Source organism: Antrostomus carolinensis, unplaced genomic scaffold (genome assembly GCF_000700745.2).
Source record: "Antrostomus carolinensis isolate BGI_N321 unplaced genomic scaffold, ASM70074v2 scaffold10912, whole genome shotgun sequence".
Taxonomy (NCBI): domain Eukaryota; kingdom Metazoa; phylum Chordata; class Aves; order Caprimulgiformes; family Caprimulgidae; genus Antrostomus; species Antrostomus carolinensis.
In genome coordinates this window covers 1-20,739 of record NW_010300183.1, presented here as the reverse complement: position 1 = coordinate 20,739, position 20,739 = coordinate 1, and the positions used below count along the sequence as shown (strand labels likewise).

General features: G+C 41.9%; 1 protein-coding gene across 1 annotated transcript in view; it reads right to left on the bottom strand.

The window, feature by feature from the left end:
• LOC104521136 (ankyrin-2-like) overlaps positions 1-19,093 on the bottom strand; it is a gene marked incomplete at both ends in the record, with an annotated part of 45,898 nt that extends 26,805 nt beyond the window's left edge. Inside the window, 6 exons of the mRNA XM_010163043.1 lie at positions 6,735-6,807; positions 12,235-12,333; positions 14,392-14,490; positions 17,144-17,242; positions 17,349-17,447; positions 18,896-19,093. Coding sequence (XP_010161345.1) covers positions 6,735-6,807; positions 12,235-12,333; positions 14,392-14,490; positions 17,144-17,242; positions 17,349-17,447; positions 18,896-19,093 — 667 coding nt within the window. The remainder of the gene's footprint in view (positions 1-6,734; positions 6,808-12,234; positions 12,334-14,391; positions 14,491-17,143; positions 17,243-17,348; positions 17,448-18,895) is intronic.
• Between the last annotated feature and the right edge of the window lie 1,646 nt (positions 19,094-20,739).

Here is a 20,739-nt window from a genome sequence, read left to right as displayed (position 1 = left end):
ATTTAATCATCGCCTGTTTCCTGTCTTCTGACAGCTGATGCCTCCTGCTTCCTGGGAATGTCACATTATAAAGCATGGGGCTTAGTGAAAACTTGGAAGATATTAAGGCAACGCTGTTAATCAAACAGTAAAAAGAATTTCAAGTTATATTTCAAACAAGCTAGATACTTATAATCACGCCAGACATTCCATGCAACAAAGGCATAATCTTCACCACTTTCATCACAGCCACATCCTTTCAAAGAAAATAAATAAATAAAGCCAAACTCTCCTCTTATTTCAGCTTTGGCCTCTCATCTGAGCGTTGTCAGAGCCGGGTCTGAGGAACACTGGCTGTTTGATGTGAGGGAACATCTGCAAGCAGTAACTAGGCTGTCCATGAACAGCCGTGGGTAGGGACAGTCGTTACTGTTCCTACCACGGCTTCAGAGCAGGGCTCTGCTGGTAACACAGCTCACTTCCTAACACACCAGTCCTGAGCGGCTGAACTACAAGGTCAAGTCACTCCTCGCCAGCCCCTGGTGCCCTTCTGTTTTTCCTTAATGAGATGAACTCCCAAAGCAACTAGCACCTTCTTGTATAGGAAGGGAAAAAAAAAAATATGTGTTTATTTAAGTCTAAATGCTTGTGTAGCAACATAACATTTCATACAACTGGGATTTCCCCACTCACTTTAATTCCTGCTCTGCAGGGCAACTGCACATACGCAAAGGGAATTATTTGGAGTCTGTGTAACAAGCCCTGGTGAGGCCACATCTGGAATATTGTGTCCAGTTCTGGGCCCCACAGTTCAGGAAGGACAGGGAACTGCTGGAGAGAGTCCAGCGTAGAGCCACCAAGATGATGAAGGGAGTGGAGCATCTCCCTGCTGAGGAAAGGCTGAGGGAGCTGGGGCTCTTTAGCTTGGAGGAGACTGAGGGGAGACTTGGGCTGGTGAATTCACATGTACCCGACTGCAGAGCTGTGCAAAGGCACCAGCAGTGCCAGGCAGCTGGCCCGAGCTGGCATCCCCGCGCAGCTCCGCACCCTGATGTGCAACACAGGTGGCACCAGCCGGGGAACTCTCCCACCCTGCTGGTTTGTGCTCTAGAGGCACTCCAGAAAAACCAAACAGCTATTCTCACTGACTCACGAGACCCTGAACCTTCAGGAGCTGCTGGCACAGAAATGGAATTACAACAGCAGCACTGGCATCACCCCGCAGAGCTTCACGGGGCTCTGACAGAGCCTGGCACAACGGCGAGGCAGGAAGCACGCAGTTCAGCCGACGAGGAGCGGTCAGTGCTGCACTTATCCCGGGATGGCACAGTCAGTCAGTCAGGAAAAAAACAGACAAAGTTTTTTTGAACCTTCCCTACTGTCTTTTCCAATGCCTGGAGTTTTTGCTGTTTGCCTAGAGTGGGGAGCAAGAGGAAACTCCATTGCCAGTCCCTCTCGAAGCCATACAGAGCGGTTTTCAAAGTCCACATTAAAACAGAGCCAACCAATCAACTTACAAAACCCCACAAGTAATTAACTTTATGCTCAAGTCAGCAATATTTATATGACATCTCTTACTGGTCTGCTCCACTTTTTTTTAACATTTTATGCTGACCACATATTATTTCTGTGTATCACGAACCCATAATATGCAAATATAGCAATGGATCTCAATTGCTGCTTTCTGAGATGCCTGTTAGCAGGAAGGGAAGCACCTGGCCACTCGGACAGTAAATATTTGCCTTACCCTAACCAAGTAGCACAGAGAAAATGAAAAGCTAGCTTTGATGCTGGTGATTTCACATGTTTGAACACAGGTTTGGAGCATTATAAATCACTGAATGGACTACTAAGAGGAACAGGCCACATGCTGAGACCACAAATCTGCTCCTTCAGTGACAGTCTGGCTGAACACAAACACACTGAAACTGGAGACCCATGCTGAATATTGCTGTACTCTGCAGTCTTCTTAAACTCTACAAAAGGGAGAGGTATGTCCTGCCTACACAACTGATTAAATCAAGCAACAATGAACCACTCTGAAATCAAAGCAGCATTTACAAGACAGTAGCTTTGAGGCACCCAGACACACGCAATTCTCAGCTTAGCACATCAGTATTGGCTCACGGGAGAAGTGTTTCTTCAATGTTTCTAAAACAGACTAGTTTTTTGGTTTGGTTTTTTTTCCCAGGAATTATCCTCTGATATCAGGGAGCTATGCAAATGTTTGATGAAGTAAGCAGTTGTAATATTTTCCCCACACCATTCTGGATATGCATCTACAGAGTTAACTTGTTTAGGGAAGCTTCAACAAAGGCAGTTCCTACCATTCCTAGAGTTCTCCTGCTATGGAAAGTGAACTGCAAAATACAGCTGCTGTATGAGAAGGGTTCTGGGATTGTCTGTCAGAAAACACAGCACAAGTAGAGGCAAAATTAAGAAAGAAGGAAGGGAAGAAGGAAGGGAAGAAGGGAGAAAAGAGGGAAGGAAAGAGGGAAGGAAAGAGGGAAGGAAAGAGGGAAGGAAAGAGGGAAGGAAAGAGGGAAGGAAAGAGGGAAGGAAAGAGGGAAGGAAAGAGGGAAGGAAAGAGGGTTGTGATAGAACCACCAGAAATTGCTTTTAATAAAGGTTTTTAAAGCCAGACACAGTTACACGAGTTAGCCAAAATCATTGTTTTCTCTGCAGTATGCAGATAACTCTACAGCTCCCCACATAAGGGCTGCTCCTTAAAAATAACAGATGGAGAAGGGACAGCTATGGCAAGCACAAATGTTTGTGGAATATCTAAGTCCTGAAGCATCTTTAAAGGAACGTAGAATTTCTCTGACACTTTCGTTGGACACCTTCAGTTCCCTCGGTCAATCCTCTATTGACCTTCAATCAATCCTTTGTTTAATGCCCCCCCCTCACTAGAAGTTTCCCTGAATTACAGTTTGGTTAACACTTCAAATGTCTTTATTTGTAGCCAGTCAGGAAAGTAGGGTTTCAGGTATGGTTTCGTGCACAGTTTCATGCACTGATACATGACTTCACATGAATCATCGTGTCAGCTATTAGCAGCTCGATGCAGCACTTCCAGAAAGACAGAAGGTGAAGCACATGGAAAGGAAAACACCTGTGTGTTTACCCTCCAGGATCTGCAGGGAGGGGAAAGCGCCTTGATTTTGTTTTCTTGCAAATTAAGCTGCTTCAAAACGAATTCCAGTATTTCACCACTATGGTATTTATAAAATTGCTACGGGGGATCTAGGTAACAAAGAATAAAAGCACTGCCGTTTCACAACGGGACCAGAACATGCTGGGGGAAGCAACGGAGAACTCATTAGCTTTTTGTTCCATCAGAACACTGTTTTCTTCTCAGGGAAGAGGAAAATTCACCCTAAATCGAGTAAATATTTCCCATGAAATAGGCAATTTCATCCCAATACGAAATACCCTGGGCACTAATGAAGTAAAGTTTGTTCTAGTACACCTATCTGTGACTCCCAACAAACCTGCTGACCAAGGAGACTCTGCACGCATTCAAGTGAAAAGAGGGTTGAAAAAGTATCTTCCTTCTTCCCAAGGATACAAAGCATTTACTAATTATACCTTTGTGAAACTCACAGGGCAAGTACTGCTATTCTATGTAGCACTTCTAAAAATATGTCTAAAATGTTATGTACTGACACACAAGTCATCTTTGACAGGAACAATAGCCAGATGCCTGCTGCCCATAGAATGGGTAATGCTCCTCTGGCTGGGAGAGCTCACTGAAATACAAAATACCTCTAAGTACTGTCAACAGCCATAAAATCTTTAGCTAATTAATATAAGTGTAAGAGCAACCAGTTCTTCTTAATCATGAGTAGGAATAATATCCAGTAGTTTTAAAGACAGGTTTAGATCAGATGGAACAGAAAGCAAAACACTGCAGCACAGTATTGGATGTTGTGTGTGCTAAACAGAATTTGCTCTTGGGATTTCACAGCATGGTCTATTCTTTATCTGTATCCTGGCATTTCACATCCATGTTAATTTAACTCTAACATGTGAGTTGGCAATGACCACTGTAGCACAGCATATGCAAACTCTTCTTTTTTGTTGGGGTTTTTTTTACCCACACTTAATTTTCTGATAAATTCATTGTTTTCGGTGCTTGTTTCTCCCTCTCTGTACTTGAGCGCTTGTTATTTGCTTTTTGAACCATTTTATGGCTACAAGATATGAGAACACCCTTAAATACAGGAGAATCTTCAGCCTTTCTTGAGAGCTAAGGAAATGCAAGCCATCTGCATTCTGCACCAGTTGAAATGTTTTAGCTGCTCTTTACATATTTCCTTGCTTGGTGAGAGTTAGTGTAGGAACCCCAAGGTCTGGAATCTCCAAAACTTGAGGCAAAGCTTTTGCCTCTGGTCAACAAAGTGCTGGTGGACACACAATTATGCACTGTAACTGCTTCCCAAGCAAAATACTTATCACCAGTGATGAACAAGCTCCACAACCAGACCTGAACTACTTACTTGCTCAAGTACTTATGTTCAACTTCAGAACGATGTCATCACAGCTTGCAGCTTTACCGCCTCACGGGAATTTATTTCAGAACACACTCTGTCACTTCATAGCAGCTAAAACCACAGCATGACAGAAAACTCACCGCTAGCCTCTTCTAAAGACTACGCCATCACTTACAGGTTCATCCTCTTCATTAAAAAAGTTCTGCAGTCTTCCTGCCCCCAGCTCTTTTATGTCCCTGTGACAAGTACCATCCGTGCTAAGAATTTTCGCAACATCCTGAGTGTTTTGCCGGTAGAAACAGATTTTACAAGGACAACGGCGTGAAGTGCTTTAACTGTGAGCAACCTGCTTAGCAACCTGCAGCAGCATCACAGAGGCACCATCAGAAGGAGTGCTCAGCTCTGAGCCTGCAGCAGCAACGTGCCAGAGCACCTACGTCCTACCTGCCAGCGACTGACAAACAACAGGTGTCAGATGGTAACAGCAGAGAACGTTAATTCAAAGCACGGGAGAGTGTTAGTCATGCTGGATGGCCACAGAAAGTTCTGCCAACATATTCAAATACAGGTAATAAATCTTGGGATTTTCTGGCTTCCCCTCCTCCTCCCACCTTTCAGGAAACACACACCCAACCACACTTCAAAAGTGAGGGAAAGGAGCAGTGTTAGGCACCCAGATTATGCAAATTCATGTTGCTTCAACACAAAAAAAAATACAACAAACAATCTCAGTTAAACAAAAAGAGAAGGTTTGTAAGTCTTACTCCAGGAACTTCTGCTAACAGCACCTGGGCCACTATATGCTTCACCATCACTGAAGCGTTCATCATCAGAGTGTTTGAAGGCTGTACAACATACAAATTGGTTTCAGAAAAAGGAATACCCTGTGTTAATCCTGGAGAAGCAGAAGGGTACACTAGGCTTTGCGGATTTAAAGGTGGTTAAATGGTAGTTCAAAAGATTGGGCAAAAATTCAACAAAGGGAACATAATGTTATAAACAATTTAAAAGCCATTTATCACAGTAATTACACAAGTAGTTGAATGTTTCTTAAACAGAGAAAATGTAGCAAAAACATGCCCAAGATAAATTATTTCAGTGATCATGATGCAGCAGAAAACAATTTCTTTTAAATCACACTTATCTGCTTTCGCTTGCAGCTTTACATTAAAAAAATAAAAAGTAGTATCTGGAACCTAAACATCATGTTTTTCTCAAGAGTGTAACTCACTTATCAGCACAAATCCCATTTCAACAAGTAATACAAGCAGTTGAGGAACATGAATGCCAGTAACTTCCAGCACCATTCAGAGCCACAAGTGCATTTGTGTTCTTTGTAAAAGGAAAAAACCCAGCCCTGTAACCTGTGTTCCTTTTTGAAATTGTCACTCTACAAATTATTTGCATGAAATAATAATAACCATTAAATGGCACAGATAAGATACTGCAATATTAATTAACACTGCCAGGAGTGAAAAAGAACTGAGAAAATTCTTGCAAATGTGTGTTTATTTCTCAGATGCCGCTGTGGATAAAATCTGTAACAAGTCACTGGTGAACTTTTGGAAAGGGTTATTTTTAAGCTATTCCTTAATCCTGTGCTGTATAAAACCGCAGTACTTTAGGAATCCCTCCAGAAGGTCACAGAAATTTTCTTGGGACTTGGCTAAATGGCACAACAGATGCCTCCTGTCCATAAACACAACAGACCCTGAAACCAAAGTGCCAAACTTCTTAGCACGTTGTTGCTTCAGGTCACCCTGTATGTATCTGTGATTCGCGTGTGCCAAAAAGCTCCCTCAAGGGAACTGTCTCCTCACCTTCCACCTTATGCATCTTCTTACACAAATGTTTCCAATTAGGCAGAACTTCTAGATATATGTATCTGAAATAGGTGGCACTCATCCAAAAAAATGTACTGCTCAAATTCCTCTTTATGGGAGGGTCAAACCCAGATCTGGGACAACTCTACGTTTAAATTTGAAAATCTGAAGCCAGGAAATGTTCTCACGTGTTGATTTGGTTCAGATAAGCTTTTTTTCTGAAACAGATGTAGGGGTCCAGGATTTTGGTTTGGGTCAACTTTTGGCATCTTTATTCAAATGCCATAATGACTAGATCATTAAAAAAAGGCCATTACATGGAACTTCATTGCAAGCACTGTGAAATGAAAAAGCCAAAGTACTTAAGCAGCTATCTGGGGCCTGTATTACAGGTCACGTATGTGATATGGAACAGGAACTCTGCTAAGTTGCTCACCTTCTTCATCTGAAACATCCAGGACCTCAGTCATTGTCTCGGGGACATTTAGCTTGTGCTTCTCTGTTACAGTCTGCAAAGACAGAATCATCAATCCTCAAATTAATCACCAGAAGAAGACACAGAGTTTTCAGCAGGATACTTCCAACAGCAACAGCAGTGGGATCTGCTTTAGTATTGGTAACTTTATTTTTCATCTTTACCTCAGAAGCCTATTCTCAGTGCTGTATAAGGTAACATTTATTCTGGTAGAAAAGTAAAAAAAAAAAAAAAGATAATGAGCTGATCAGATGAATAAAAAAAAAGAAAAGAAAGCTCACAGCAAATATATTTATAAATGATGCATGTAGAACAATTCAGCTCAATGTCTCCAAGATGATTTTAAAATGAATTAGGTAATGTCTACGGAAAAGCTTCAGAAAGTTGTATGTGGCATATGGAAATAATTAAATAGTAAAGCATTTGGAAATGAAGTTATGAATGATGTGAAATTTTTAAACTAAAAAAAGATGTGAAGGATTTACACAGATCACATTTCCTCCTCCCCCCAAAGTGACTACACTGCATATTAATGATATCCTTTTCATACATCATGTATATTCTCCCGAATCACATATACATCAGGGGGAAAAAAAAAAGTCATGTGAAGATTCTGATATATTTTGTGCAACTAAAAGCTTAAAATATTGTGATACAAGGCAAGTATGGACTGAGGACTGCTGGGAGGACGCTGTTTGAGTGCACAGAGCAGCAGAACACTGGAAGATTTTTATTTTTTTTTAAATATGATTTTATCTTCATAAACAACTTCCAGGAGGAAACAGATGATGTTCAGGGGTGCTGAATCAAGACCGAGGACATCCTTTTAGCATCGAGATACACAATGGAGAAAGAGATGAAGAACATAATGAGAGAAATTGTAGGAAGCCCAAGGTGTGAAAAAGTTGCCTGCAGGAAACTCTTCAGCGTGTTATGATACAGGAGACAAAATGCCAAGGACTTAAAAAAGAGCAGTCACCAGAACAGCATTACTCACAACAGAAAAATAAACATTTCCCTGGCTCCACCCAGATCTGCAGCCAGTCAGCTGAACTGGGGAGCTGAGGAAGCCCTGTAAGGTACGTAGGAGCAGATGTAACATCAGGAGGCCGTGCCTCTGGTGAAACTCCCCCTGGGGTAGCGCTCTGCTCCCTACTGGGGATGGGGTCTATCGAGCAGAAATTTACATTACATGCAGAAAGTGAAAGAGCATACATAATCTGATGGACAATTAATGTCAGCCAAATCCTGAGTCCCTTGTGCAAGATGCTTTTGGGAAAATGCCTGTTGATCTCAAGTGATGAAGTCAACAGCAGTTTTTGTTGCACAAAACTCAGGAGGTACCTCCCGATTCTGTTTTATAGTTCTGTGGTTCTAACAGACTGAGAAAGACAGCATTCTTGATTCTTGTAAGATACTGCACTTTTATAAATAACAAAGTTATCCACAGTGTCATTGTTTTGGAAATAAGTCTGCTTTACATTTTGGAAGTGCATTTAACTGTGACAGCAGTTTTCCACTTACCCTCCTGAGGTAGAGGGAAAGAACAACGCCCTTTGCTTATTTGAAGCAATCCCAATTAGGCCTCCTAAAATTCATTCCTCCCCGTGATTCAAGACAAGCAATTATTTCTGTTGCACTGTGTTTCCTAACACGTGTCCTGTGTTGAAAATTAAGTTTAGATTCACCCACCAATTGACTTTTTCCCCCCTGCATTCCCATGGCTTTCCTCAGATAGCAATGTCAGGCAGCAGTAGGGTGACAAAGCCAGCGAGGACAGATGGGGAGGGTGCTGTTGTTCAGGTGACGCTGACCTCGTCTCTTCAACAACACAGCAGTAAGTTAACAAGTACATGATAAATTAAAAAATAAATCACTGACACTGAGCTAAAGAAATAAATTCAGCTGCAGGGGCCGGTGTGTTTTTCGAGTGAAGTGGAAAGCACTGTATGTGAGTAGCAATTTATTGGCACTGTAACCGTAATTGCCACTGCAATTGTATCCACACAAAGAGTTCTGCACATTCTCTGTTGCCAGTTCTTATGTTCCCCACGCAAAGTAACTGAGAAGTCAGGGAAAAAAACCCAAAGGCAGGAGGAAGTGACCAAATTCTGAACAAAGGGGAAAGAAGGGGTCTGCTTAGGAGCCACAAAGGCTTTTGGTGTTTTTTTTTTCCTATCTGCTGCATGACCAAAATTTATTTAAGAAAACCTGGTTCCCAATCTTAGCTTATGTACAAAATCCACTGGATTAGAAGAAGACAGAAGCGAAAGGGTGTTACAATACACCAGCTGCAGGTACAGAGGCACGTTGTATATGGTCTTTCTATTAACTCAGATCTGCAGAACCTAGTAACTAAGGTTTATTTATCATGATATCCATTATTCATAAATTAGCTTTTTTAAAGGCCTACATAATAACAATCTGGTCTCTGACTGAGGCGCTCAGACATTATTATTTATTTACAGAGAAGTAATTACACTATATTTACTTCTTGATCTTGCCTTCAGTCAGAAAAAACATTATTAGATAATTTAACAATTGAAACAAAGTTTGGAAAACAGAATCAAGAGAGTGTCTTGTGTGTGGGTATGCACGTGTATGTGTCAGAAGAACAGGAAAATCTGTAATGCTATCTCTGGAATGCTGAACTCTGCAAGAATTATTAATTCTACATTAACTTTTAATCTAATACTATAATTTTGTCATTGGTAAGTATATTAGACATGTCAAATACTCTCAAAATTTAAACCCCATATCTAACCCCATGAATGGCCCGCTTTGAAAACTGCTCAGTGTGTATTTCTCAAACTCCCCACTGCTTGGAGTGACTGAGCATTCACTTCTGTACCTTACTTCAGGCTTCTGTATTTGAGACTTCCATTGTAAGGCCAGATTTTCATCTGCTGGCATAGAGTGATTCAGAGATACGATTCAGGTACAGAAACCTAGATGTACACTCAGTGATCACTCACTCAACAGCAGGATACTGTCAACAATCTCAAAGCTTCTCATTTATTCATGTGTCCACCTGTTTGTATAAATACCCCCAAACTTAACTGCATGGCAAACCTCTGAAAGTCCAGTTTATTCCAATTTCCTATTCCTCTCTAATCTGTGAGTAGAAATAAGTGCACTGTATCCTCTCTATTGCTTTATATTCATGTGGCTCCACTAATAATAACACTAATGCAAGTAAGAGGGAAATTTGTTCACAGCTAGACCAAAGGCTTTGGCACTGGAGATCTTTTCCTCATCTCAAATGGCAGTGACTGGAATATCAATAAAGCACCAGTAAGTCTAACATCCTCCACGCATCACTCAGCTACAACCTTAGAGAATGAAGTAGCTATGGTGACAGCACCTTTTTTTTTCAGTGCTAAATGCTGTGTTCTGGTTTGGCAACACCAATCTCACCATTTGGAGAACTTTATTGCAGGCAGTGCCTGTTCTTTATCCCTCCTTTTTAGCACTTGTTCTAAATTATGTTTAATCAACATTCCCCACCACGACCACCACCACCAGAGGTTTATAGTCTATATATCCCTCAGGTACAAGCTTCAGACAAATTCACAGCTAAAAAAATCTGCTGAGTTTACTGAGGCTTCCCATCTGACTTATAAAAGCAGTGCTCTGTACACAGACACGGTCCAAGATTTCACATTTCTTTTCTATGTAAAGCATTAGAGGTCAACTATGCAAGTCAGGTTCAGTATTTGATTCAGTCCTAACCTCCAAACATCTGGTAACTGGTAAAAAAAAATAATCTATTACCCTCAAAGTTTACAGAAAGTTTTATCCAAAGTAAATAACTCGCAGGTGCCTTCTTGTAGTGTAATCCCTATTCCTCCACAGCATCTCACACCTGCATGTGACAAGGTACAAGGCTCCACAGTGCAACACAACCTACGACAGAAAGAAGTGACAACTTCCAGCAGGCACTTCTCATGGGAAAAGCGTGCCAGGACACAGCACAGGCAGCAGCAAATGTGTCACCTGGGGCTAAAAAATACACTTCTGAAAAGAGCTCAAGTTTCTCAAAAACTGTCACCTCAGTTTTCCTTTTTTAAATCTCTGAGTAGATGCATATGTGTTTATGCACATCCATGTGTGATGTGCTATATGATTAAACAAGAACACCAAATAAATACCAAGAAAACCGTACAGTCTTTATTTATTAAGAGACTTCTGGAATTACACTGGAATTCCTTGTCCAAACCTGACTCAGCCTGGTCTTTGCAGGTAATTAATAAGCTAGAGCTCACTCTCTTTGTAACCTTGTCCCATGTCACTTTCATTTCATCTTCCTCTGCTAATTTTTTTAACTGTTGTCAGCGTGCGACAATCAAAATTATTTCAATTTAATTATTTAAAAATCAAAATTATTTACCCATTTCTTCACAAGAGACTTTGGATTTCTTCCCTTCCTCTAACCCTCTCCGTGATTGAGTAGTGGCACCTCCTAAGTAATCTGTGGGCTTTTACAGCTCTGAGCTCCTAAATAACATCTAGATCCAATAAGTTTTCTTGGCTGGTAATCTTTCTTGCATTTTTTTTTCCCCCAAAAAAGCATGACCTTACAACAGTGTTTCAAGATAAAATGCAGCAATGGAAATTTAAATTAAAATTAATTTCTGATATGATGCACTATTTCTAATGTTTTCCCTTCCTACCTGCTAAAACATTTGAGGATGGGAGGTAAAAGTCCAAGGAGAGACAAACCTTTCCCTCTCAGAGTGTCAGAATATATCAGTTTTTCCTGGATTAAAGCAACAGTTTCACCTTGCTGATGTTCAGCACATATTCACAAACCCTGAAGTCAAAACACAGACTACTGAGAGTGTGGAGGACCGAGAGGGCTGAGCACGTAAGGAAAGATTCTTTCATATTTTGGCAAAACAGGATCTATTTGCATGGGAAGTGACTGGAGTAAGAAGCTGATTGATGTGACTCGGAGCCATCTAGTGAGCACTGTGAAGCTTGGCACCAGCCCACAGCTGGTACGGTCCAAATGCTGTGGCTGAGCCCCAGTAGGTGTCAGAAGTGTGGAAATGTAAGGACAGACTGAAGAGGAAAAGAGAAACTGAGACACAGGACAGGATCTGAACAACAACAACACACCAACTTCCAGAAAGTTTGTGGTTTGCAGCTCAGACCCACATCTAGAAAAAAAGTTTTCCTTTGCTTTTGGATTGTTGTTTTCCATCTATATGCACACAGATTTTTTTTGTTACCTAGCTCAGCCTGTTCTGTTGCACACACGTCCACATGTTTATAAGATATACTGAAAGCACTATACCACTTTTGCTAAAAAAAAAAAAGAAAGCAGGGGCTAAAACTAGAAAAAAACCCCAAACAAACAAACAAACAAGGAAAGAGATACAGGGAGAGTCTGAGGGAAGAAGAGAAGGACAACATTCTGAATAAGAAGAGAAGACATTTTAATGCATCTGCAACTCACAGTTGTGGTGGTGGTGATCTCCTCCGTTACAACCTTCAGCGTATCGACCACTGAGATGTATCCCAGGCGCCTCGCAATAGCTAAGGCAGTGTTACCATTCTGAAGAGAAAAGGGAGAAGGGGAGAGAGAGAGAGAGAGGGGAGAGCAGTGAGAGGGAGGATTGTGATGTGAACCAATGAGATCACTCTCAACACGGCATGAGCCAGCATTTCCATCCAAAACAAGGCGCAGCCTAGGAAAAGCAGTTTTTTTACTGTTACATCTGACTCTGTAACTCCGTTAAGACTATAGCCCCGATCACCATGGTAACACAACACACTTACATCTGCCTGCTCTTCTAAATGAAAAGTGCTGTATGGTTTAACCCTTCAGCGCTCGCCTTTCACTCTACAGGATGTGTCTTGGCTGCTCAAGTTCACGTTTTATTTTGCATCAAGAGCTCTACATCAGAAACACTCTTCTAAAAGAAGGATTTTAAAATGTTCCAGTTCCACTTCTCTATCAGGTACAATTCCTTCTCGGGGGGAAAACGAGATTACAGCTGTTTTGTCCACATATACTTCTGTTCCTCCTCAAAACACTAATGTATGGCCAATGAAAGTACACAAAAGCTAATGATTTAACAAACACAAAAACGACCCAGATAAGGCTTGGGGGTGGGGAATTAATTGCCATTAAAATACATTTATTTGCAGTTTTAAATGCCCATGATATACATAAATATATATATATATGCGTTCCATCCATCAAATGGACATTAAAATGATAATTTAGGAAGTGTTTAGACCTATTTATCTCCATTTCATCACCTGGAACACTGGCAGCGCACAGTTCCTGTGTCACAACACTTGGGGAGGGGAGGAAGGGACGTGTGTTCTATGACTCTTTGTAAAAAGCTCTACACAGAACAGATTTAGGTTATTTTGTACTGAACCAAGGGACAACACGCTGGCCTCCTGGGGGAATCATGGAAAGCCACTGGAGATGACTTCTCTTGTGACACCACTCTCTTCTTCAGGATGGGCTCTGGCTATCTCCAAGTTCTTCTGTGTTACTCTAGCTCAGCAACGCTGAGACAACACAGTGTTTGTGGTGTAGCAGCACAAAACAAAGAGATTAGTATCTTCACTGCTGAAATAATTTGACTGTTCCTGTCACTTGCATGTTACCTGCTCATATCCCACTCCCACATCGCCCTGCCAGATGTCTTCGGTTGAAATTCTCTCCTCTCAAGCTAGAGGTTCCTATGTGTGAATAAGAACAGATCTAGTACCTGAGAAAGCACATAAACTGTGCAGTGAAGACACATCCTTGAGACCTTGCTTGGATTTGGGTTAGATTTGGGCACAACAGCCCCAAGGTGAGGACTGGAAGCCAGTCAAGAGACCTTGGGTTGAATATGCCCAACAGCACCTGCAGCCCTGGGGTACTACAACGGTCTCTTGATGATCTGCTTGTGCATAAACTGGTATTTTGGATAACTTCACTGCTTACTCGCTGTGACTGCTTCAGGACCAAACACCAGAGCCAATTTCAGCACGGAAAACTCATCCACTCTGGGGAATGACACGAGTTTTGGAGGCTCTGGCTGCGTTTTAAAGGTTACCCAGTTAGAGGTGACTAATGACAACATCAACATGAAATAGGACAGTTGTATTCCTGGCTGACTGTGGAGAAGAGGCTGTGCCAGAGGTTACTGTCAGCCTTTGAGAAGCATTAACATCAGTGAACTCAGGAAGAACCTGAAACAGATCCAGTGGACAGAGGGACAAAAATTTGGGCCTAAATATTTAAAAAAAAACCCCAGGTTCTGTTTTCCTCTTAATTTTAATTGAAAAATCCTTGTTGAGATACCAATTTACAGACAGAAGTGTTGAAGCAGAGGACAACTGAACAAGTACAGCACAGGCAGCTGTGGCCAGCCTGATCCTGCAGCTCAGAAATCAGTTCCCCCACCTCACATTTAGCTTAGTGCCCAATGAGTTAGATGTGATCTCAACTACCTGGAGAGGATCAGGAAAAGAACAGGAAGTCACATTTATTCATCAGTATGAGGAATACTTTCAGCAAAACAAAGGCTTGCTCTCAAGCCCTAAGAAAGGTAAGAAAAGAACTGTCCAGGGAACAAAGTTCTCACTGGCACTTTCACAGACTTACAGTGGTGATGGCATTGGGCTTGGCCCCGTGTTGGAGAAGAACGTTAATGATGTGAGTGTGGCCTTGTTGAGCTGCTTGGTGAAGAGGGGTGTATCCATTCTGTTGTCCATGGTGGTTACAAGAAAAGCAAACAAAGAACAACAACCACCAGCAATTAGATTAGACACTTGGCTTTGCTTCTTTCTGCTCCTTTTGAGACATTTCAAAAAGAAATTATGCCATCAATTGACCCAAAGATAATAACTCTTCAGTAATAGTAATATTCTTTTCCCAGATGATTAAAAGGATATAGAAATATAATGTTTTTATTCACCAATCATCTTTAATCTCACAATACAAGCAATCTCTGGAAAGAAAGATAATTCCTCATTTTCTAAATCAGAGGGAGGAACAATGAGGTAAAGTTAAAGGCATGAGAAGGACACAGAGTCATAGCTGAGGCTGAGAATATTTTTCTCCCTCTCACATCTTAAGTTTCTTCCAGAAGCCCCAAGATTTGCTTTTAAAATATCTGAGCCAATTGAAAAAATATATAATTTTTTAACAGGAGTGATTTGAGTCTGTCTGCTTTTAAAAAGGTTAACAACATACACCCATCACTAATGTCAATCAATTTGAGCTTTACTTTGCCTTCAAAAGGCTTGACCAAGCTGTAATTACCCTTACAAACATGCACACAATGTCTGCATTAATACACACACTTAATTCCATATATTTCTTTGCTCCAGTGATTCATTCTGATGTTACACAACACGGAAACACAACCGTAGTGTACTCCAGCTAGCTGATCTCAGATGCTATTGTGTAAGTCCAGCCAGGCAACTAACTGACAAAATTATTTGGGATTGGCTTTGAAAGCAAGCAGAGAATAAACTGGAAGGAAACAGCGAGTTGATCTCACTGCACACTTAGGTGAAGCCTGGGGGCAGGCTCTGAAAAGACACTCTCAGAGTTACTTCTTTTTGCAAACCAAGAGATGCAAGTAATGCTTTGTACACTAATTAAACAGTGATAGTTCAGAGCTGACACAGTTCTTACGTTTACAGTACGTGTGTATGGACTACTGAGAAATCAAAGGAGGATTTTACTGTAGGTTGCAGTGCAAAGTAAACTCGCTCTCTTTTCTTAAATATTAGTGCAGTCCTTCAAAACCAGAATTCAGCTGTATCATTTTTCACTGGAGATGGCACAAAGCAGCACGCAGGCTTCCTCTAGCTAAAGACCAACCTGCATCAGAGGTTACTTACCCTTTAACATGCCTGCCCTGAATGCAGCCAGGAGGGATTTGCTCTTTAAGTTGAGTCCATGGTACTTACCAGCTGATAGATTGCCAGCATTTTTGCTGGTCCCTAGGTGTGAGATTTTGGAGAACTGCTGCCCCATACTCCCATAAAAATTTGCTGACTTTAATGAAATTATTCTAAATAAGTTAAATACCTGGGGAAATGGTGTCAGAATCTGGCCCAGCGGCCCTTTAGGCACAGAGGGACACCTCATACTGAAAACACGAGTGTGTCTGTCCCTTTAGCTCGCCTCCAAATACCTCAGCTGAGCGTCTTGGCAGCCATCACTTGGATCCTGCTAGTGTCTGCTTTATTAATTCTTATCAGCTGTTTTTCTGGTGGTATTGCCTGTTCTTCTGGAATCCCTGATTTTTGCCCACTGATCTGGGGGTGAGCTCATGAGGGATGGGCCAGTGTCTTTTATTTATTTACTTTGCTGTTTCTTACCATACTGAGCTGCAGCCACTATGATGAAGTAGTGCAGAAATTAATGCATCCCACAGGCTGCAGCTGGGGACCGAGGAGCTGCCCAGAGGGACCAGCAGACCACAAGCCCGTGATTTTGACTGGATCTTATAAATATTAAGTATGTCACCAGAAATATCAATGGACTTCTTGCTGTTGATCCCAAAACAGCCAGTTCTGAAGCTGGTAGCTAGCTATTGCCTGCAGCCAGCTCTAACTAAGCTGAAGCCCTGCAGCTCCTGAGTTAGCCTTCGCTTTCTGATGAGGGTGATGTGATGATAGATGGGATGCCACACACTGCTGCTGTCATCAGAACCTCTTTCTCCGCGAATACTCAGGAGACAGACAATTCTTGTTACAAAATGCATGACATTAAATGTTGTGCCCACCAGTTTAGACTAGAAGAAACTGCTGGATTTTGTCCAGATGTTGGCTAGAGGTGGCCAGGTCCATTTCAGTATCATGGCTCAGTAACAGTCTACCCAGATTCCCCTCAAAAAACTCCAAACCTGCCTTCACTAAACTGCGTTTCTCCAGCACAGCTGCTTCCTGTCCCCAAGTCACACCACCCACGCTTTGATCAGCAGCAATTCTTCCCACTCCCAGCAGACTGGAGAGAACCTGGCATCAGCCTCCAAGTGCCTGAATTGTTACTTACTAGTTTGGCAGCACACCGGTATCACACTGGTGTAGAACATGTGTAAATGAGATCAGGAACAAGCTCATATTTGTTCATTTGCAAGTAAAAAGAAGAAAAAAACCAAACAAACAATGAAATTTATTCTCCACCTTCTTTCATATGCCCAGAGGTACCTGACTTTTATTTTGTGAACACTACTATCAGAGAGAAGGCATTCCACTACAGCCACGAATTGCCGTATGTTCACACCTACCACGCAACAATTATAGTTTCCCAGTGAAAAAGGAGGCATGGTACATATTCACAGTGCTTGGTTACCAGGTTCAGAGCAAAAAGCAAAAGCAAGCAATAAAAAACTCTTTACCTTTGTTTTAGCATTGACATTGGCTCCCTGCTTGAGAAGAAAATTCACCATTTTGATGTTTCCATAGTGACACGCCACAATTAAAGGTGTATAACCAAGCTACAAGAAAAGAATAAGAAGTCAAACTGCAAGCTGAGTGGAACATTCCTTTTCCAGCACTAGAATTCTTTGGCACAATGGAGACAGCAGCCACTCCACGACTTACCTTTGTCTGAGCATCTTGGTTTGCACCGTGTTTTGTGAGTATTTCAGCTACATTCACTTTATCCTCTTGAGCTGCAAGGTGTAAGGATGTCAATCCAGTCTGGAGGTGGAATGTACAAAATAAATACATAAATAAATATTTTTTAAAAAAGAATAAAACTTACTTTACATGAGGAAAGAAAAATCTAGACTTTCCCACTTTCTCATCTTTTAAAACGTGAAGAGATCCTAACTAAAGCTTCTCAGGATGGGTGGCTTTTTTAAACAAAGTAGAGTTGATGCTACTCCTGTTCCAGGTGACAAACAGCTCCAAAGCAATTACATCACTGTAACCACAGAGTAAAACTTTCAGGCATCAATAATCACGCTTGAATTTTATAAAATAGTATCACTTGGGAAGCTGAGGAGCCCATCAATAAGTTAGGGAAGCACACTCATGGTGCTTCCCACTCCTCAGACAGGAAAGGGAACCTTGACAACTGCAAGCACGAGTCAGAACCAAGAAAATAACTTCAGAAATAGATCCCGTTCAAACATGCCAAGGGAATGGATGCAGCCTCTAGCTAAAAGCTCACTGTGATCACGCACACGGTACTTGCCTCTGAACAAGGCAGGGAACAGATTTTGTAAGAGAAATGAAAATCACTGCAATGCTTCTCATTGATTAGGTAACATAATATATTAATGCCAGACAATGAGATACTCAAGTCTTCTGTTTTGAGTTGTATGAATAAAAGCTGCAGGCTTTTCACCTCAAGTAAAAAAGATTTACATGTATACTTGGATAAATCTGGTGACCTATGAAAATCTACAGTAATGTTTTGGGTTTTTGAGGAACTTGTTTTCAAAAAAAATTTGAAAGGTTCTCCATAGGATTCTTCTCACTCCCTGCTCCAGTAATAATGTCGTTTTGTTATTTATTGTCAATTTCTTCCACTTGGCAACAAGGCTGAAGGGTAAATACATGAGGAAAAGCACCTTTGCTGGCAAGAGCACAGAACTATTTTAGAACGTAGCTCTCAGGTTTCTGAGCCATGTAGTTAAATCTACCCATGGACCCAGGAACTCCAGAATTTTACATTCCTTTTTCTTTGTGTCTAACACAAAACTTGAGGAGCATATGAAAAACACCAAGAGATGGCAAGGTTGCAGCACAACAAAAATAATGAAGCCCTGCTTTCCTCAGTGCTAAAAATGAATCTTCTCTTGGTCTGTCTTTCCTTCTGTAACCTCTATACCAGAGCCAGATGTTACATCGTCTTCCTCTGGTCACGGCAAAGAGCTGCAGCTCCTCCTGTGCGTTACCCACTGCAGCTATTAATCACATGATATAAGTTAACTGGTCAATAATCCACGTGTCAGTCCTAGATAATCCTCTTCTCAACTTACTGTTCACTCACCTGTTGTCACCTCTGCAGACTCACAAATCTGTACCGAAGGAAGAAGTGAAGCTGACAATTCCTGACAACCTGACATCGTTCCTACACTGCACTCTGAACCTTACTGGATGCTCCCACCCACAACACTTGGTCTCCAATTGTGAGTTACCTTTGTTGCCACGTGGATATTGGCTCCTTTCTCCAAAAGCAAGGTCACCATGTCAGTGTGACCTTCTTGGGAGGCCAAATGAAGCGGAGTGACTCCCTGCTTGGTCAAAATGTTGGTCTCGGCCCCATAGTTCAACAGAGTGGTAGCTATCTGCATCTGATTCTTCTTGGCAGCAATATGCAGAGGGGTGTATCCATTCTAACACCAGGCAGGAAACAAGATGAGAATAAAGTTAACTCAACAGCCACGTAAGCCCAAGGCGTCAGACACCATAAAACAGTATTATTTGCTGTTACCCCTCATTACTAGAGATTTTAATTACATTTTCAGGGCCAGACACGTCCCACACGGCCCCGCTTTATGTTGCTTTGTCCATCTGTTATTTTTGGCTTCTAAACCAGAACAAAGCCAGCCCTTGCTAGGGTGGGCAGACTGTTCAGCTCATACCTTCCATTTATCCCGAGTTTGATACCTACATTTTGAATAAGCTATGTTTTAATTATTCACTTTTGACTGATGAGTGACATTCTCTGTGAGGAGTGACGGGTGCACACTCTTCCATGCATTATAGGTTTTTTTCAGAGCATGTGGGTAAAGGTGTGTTTGCATACTGAATTTGGATACATGTGTCAGTAATGGCACTGGCTGGAAACAGCGAAAGGGAGGATCGTTTTTCTGAACAAAGTAACCATTTCAGCAAAGCAGAATGGCATTGATGGTATTTTCTGGCAAGAGAACAACTTCCCACCTTTAACTGCTTTACAACGCACTGCAGGGGAAAATTCTGGGTGACTGCAGACAGCCCCTCTGTGGGTGTTCGGTTGGTTGGTCTGTGGATTTTTTAAAGGTAGTTTCCCCAAAGTATCCTCCTGCAACTGTAGCTTTTGCTGCTCTCCACGCACCGCAACAGAAACAACAGCTCCGATACAATCACTGAACAGACGGCCCCGATTTTTGGCAGCCTCACACGGGGAAGGACATTCTGACATCAGCACCAATGCCCTCCTTATTTTCCCTTTAGTAGCCTTTGCCTAACATAGTGATATCATGAAACTGCTCCTAACCCTGGAGTGAATTCTTCATATACCTGATCAGAATATACACATCAGTTCTAGCACTATACAATATTACAGTGACTTCCAGCTACAACTAAAGCTCACAAACATAAAAATGGGCTGAGAGAAACAGACACATACACATTTCTTCATTTTCAACGGAGGTTTGAGAAAGCTGTACACTAATTTAGGTAATGGGTCAACTTCCTGCTACACAAGCCTCAAGACAGCTCAGCAATTCACCCAGTCACACTGTCACCACCTCCAAGGCACCCACAACCCCTCCAGGCAGCCCTTTCCAATGTCCTGAGGATTATTTTATTTCTATTGATTGGTGTGGTTGACATGCCTGAGGGATGGGACGCCATCGAGTGGGCCCGTGTGATCCTCATGAGGTTCATTCAACAAGCCCAAGTGCAAGGTTCTGCGCCTGGGTCAGAACAATCCCCAGTATCAATACGGGCTGGGGGATGAAGGCATGGAGAGCAGTCTTGTGGAGAAGGACTTGGGGGCACTAATGGATGAAAGGTGGGACATGAGCCAGCAATGTGTGCTTGCAGCCTCTGCTGTGAGGACAGGCTGAGAGAGTTGGGGCTGTTCAGCCTGAGAAAGGCTCTGGGGAGACCTGATTGCAGCCTTTCCATACTTGAAGGGGACCATAAAAAAGATGGGGACAGACTTTTTAGCTGGACTTGTAGCAAAAGGACAAGGGGTGATGGTTTTAAACTCTATGAGGGTGGATTTAGACTAGAGGTAAAGAAGAAATTTTTTACAATGAGGGTGGCAAAA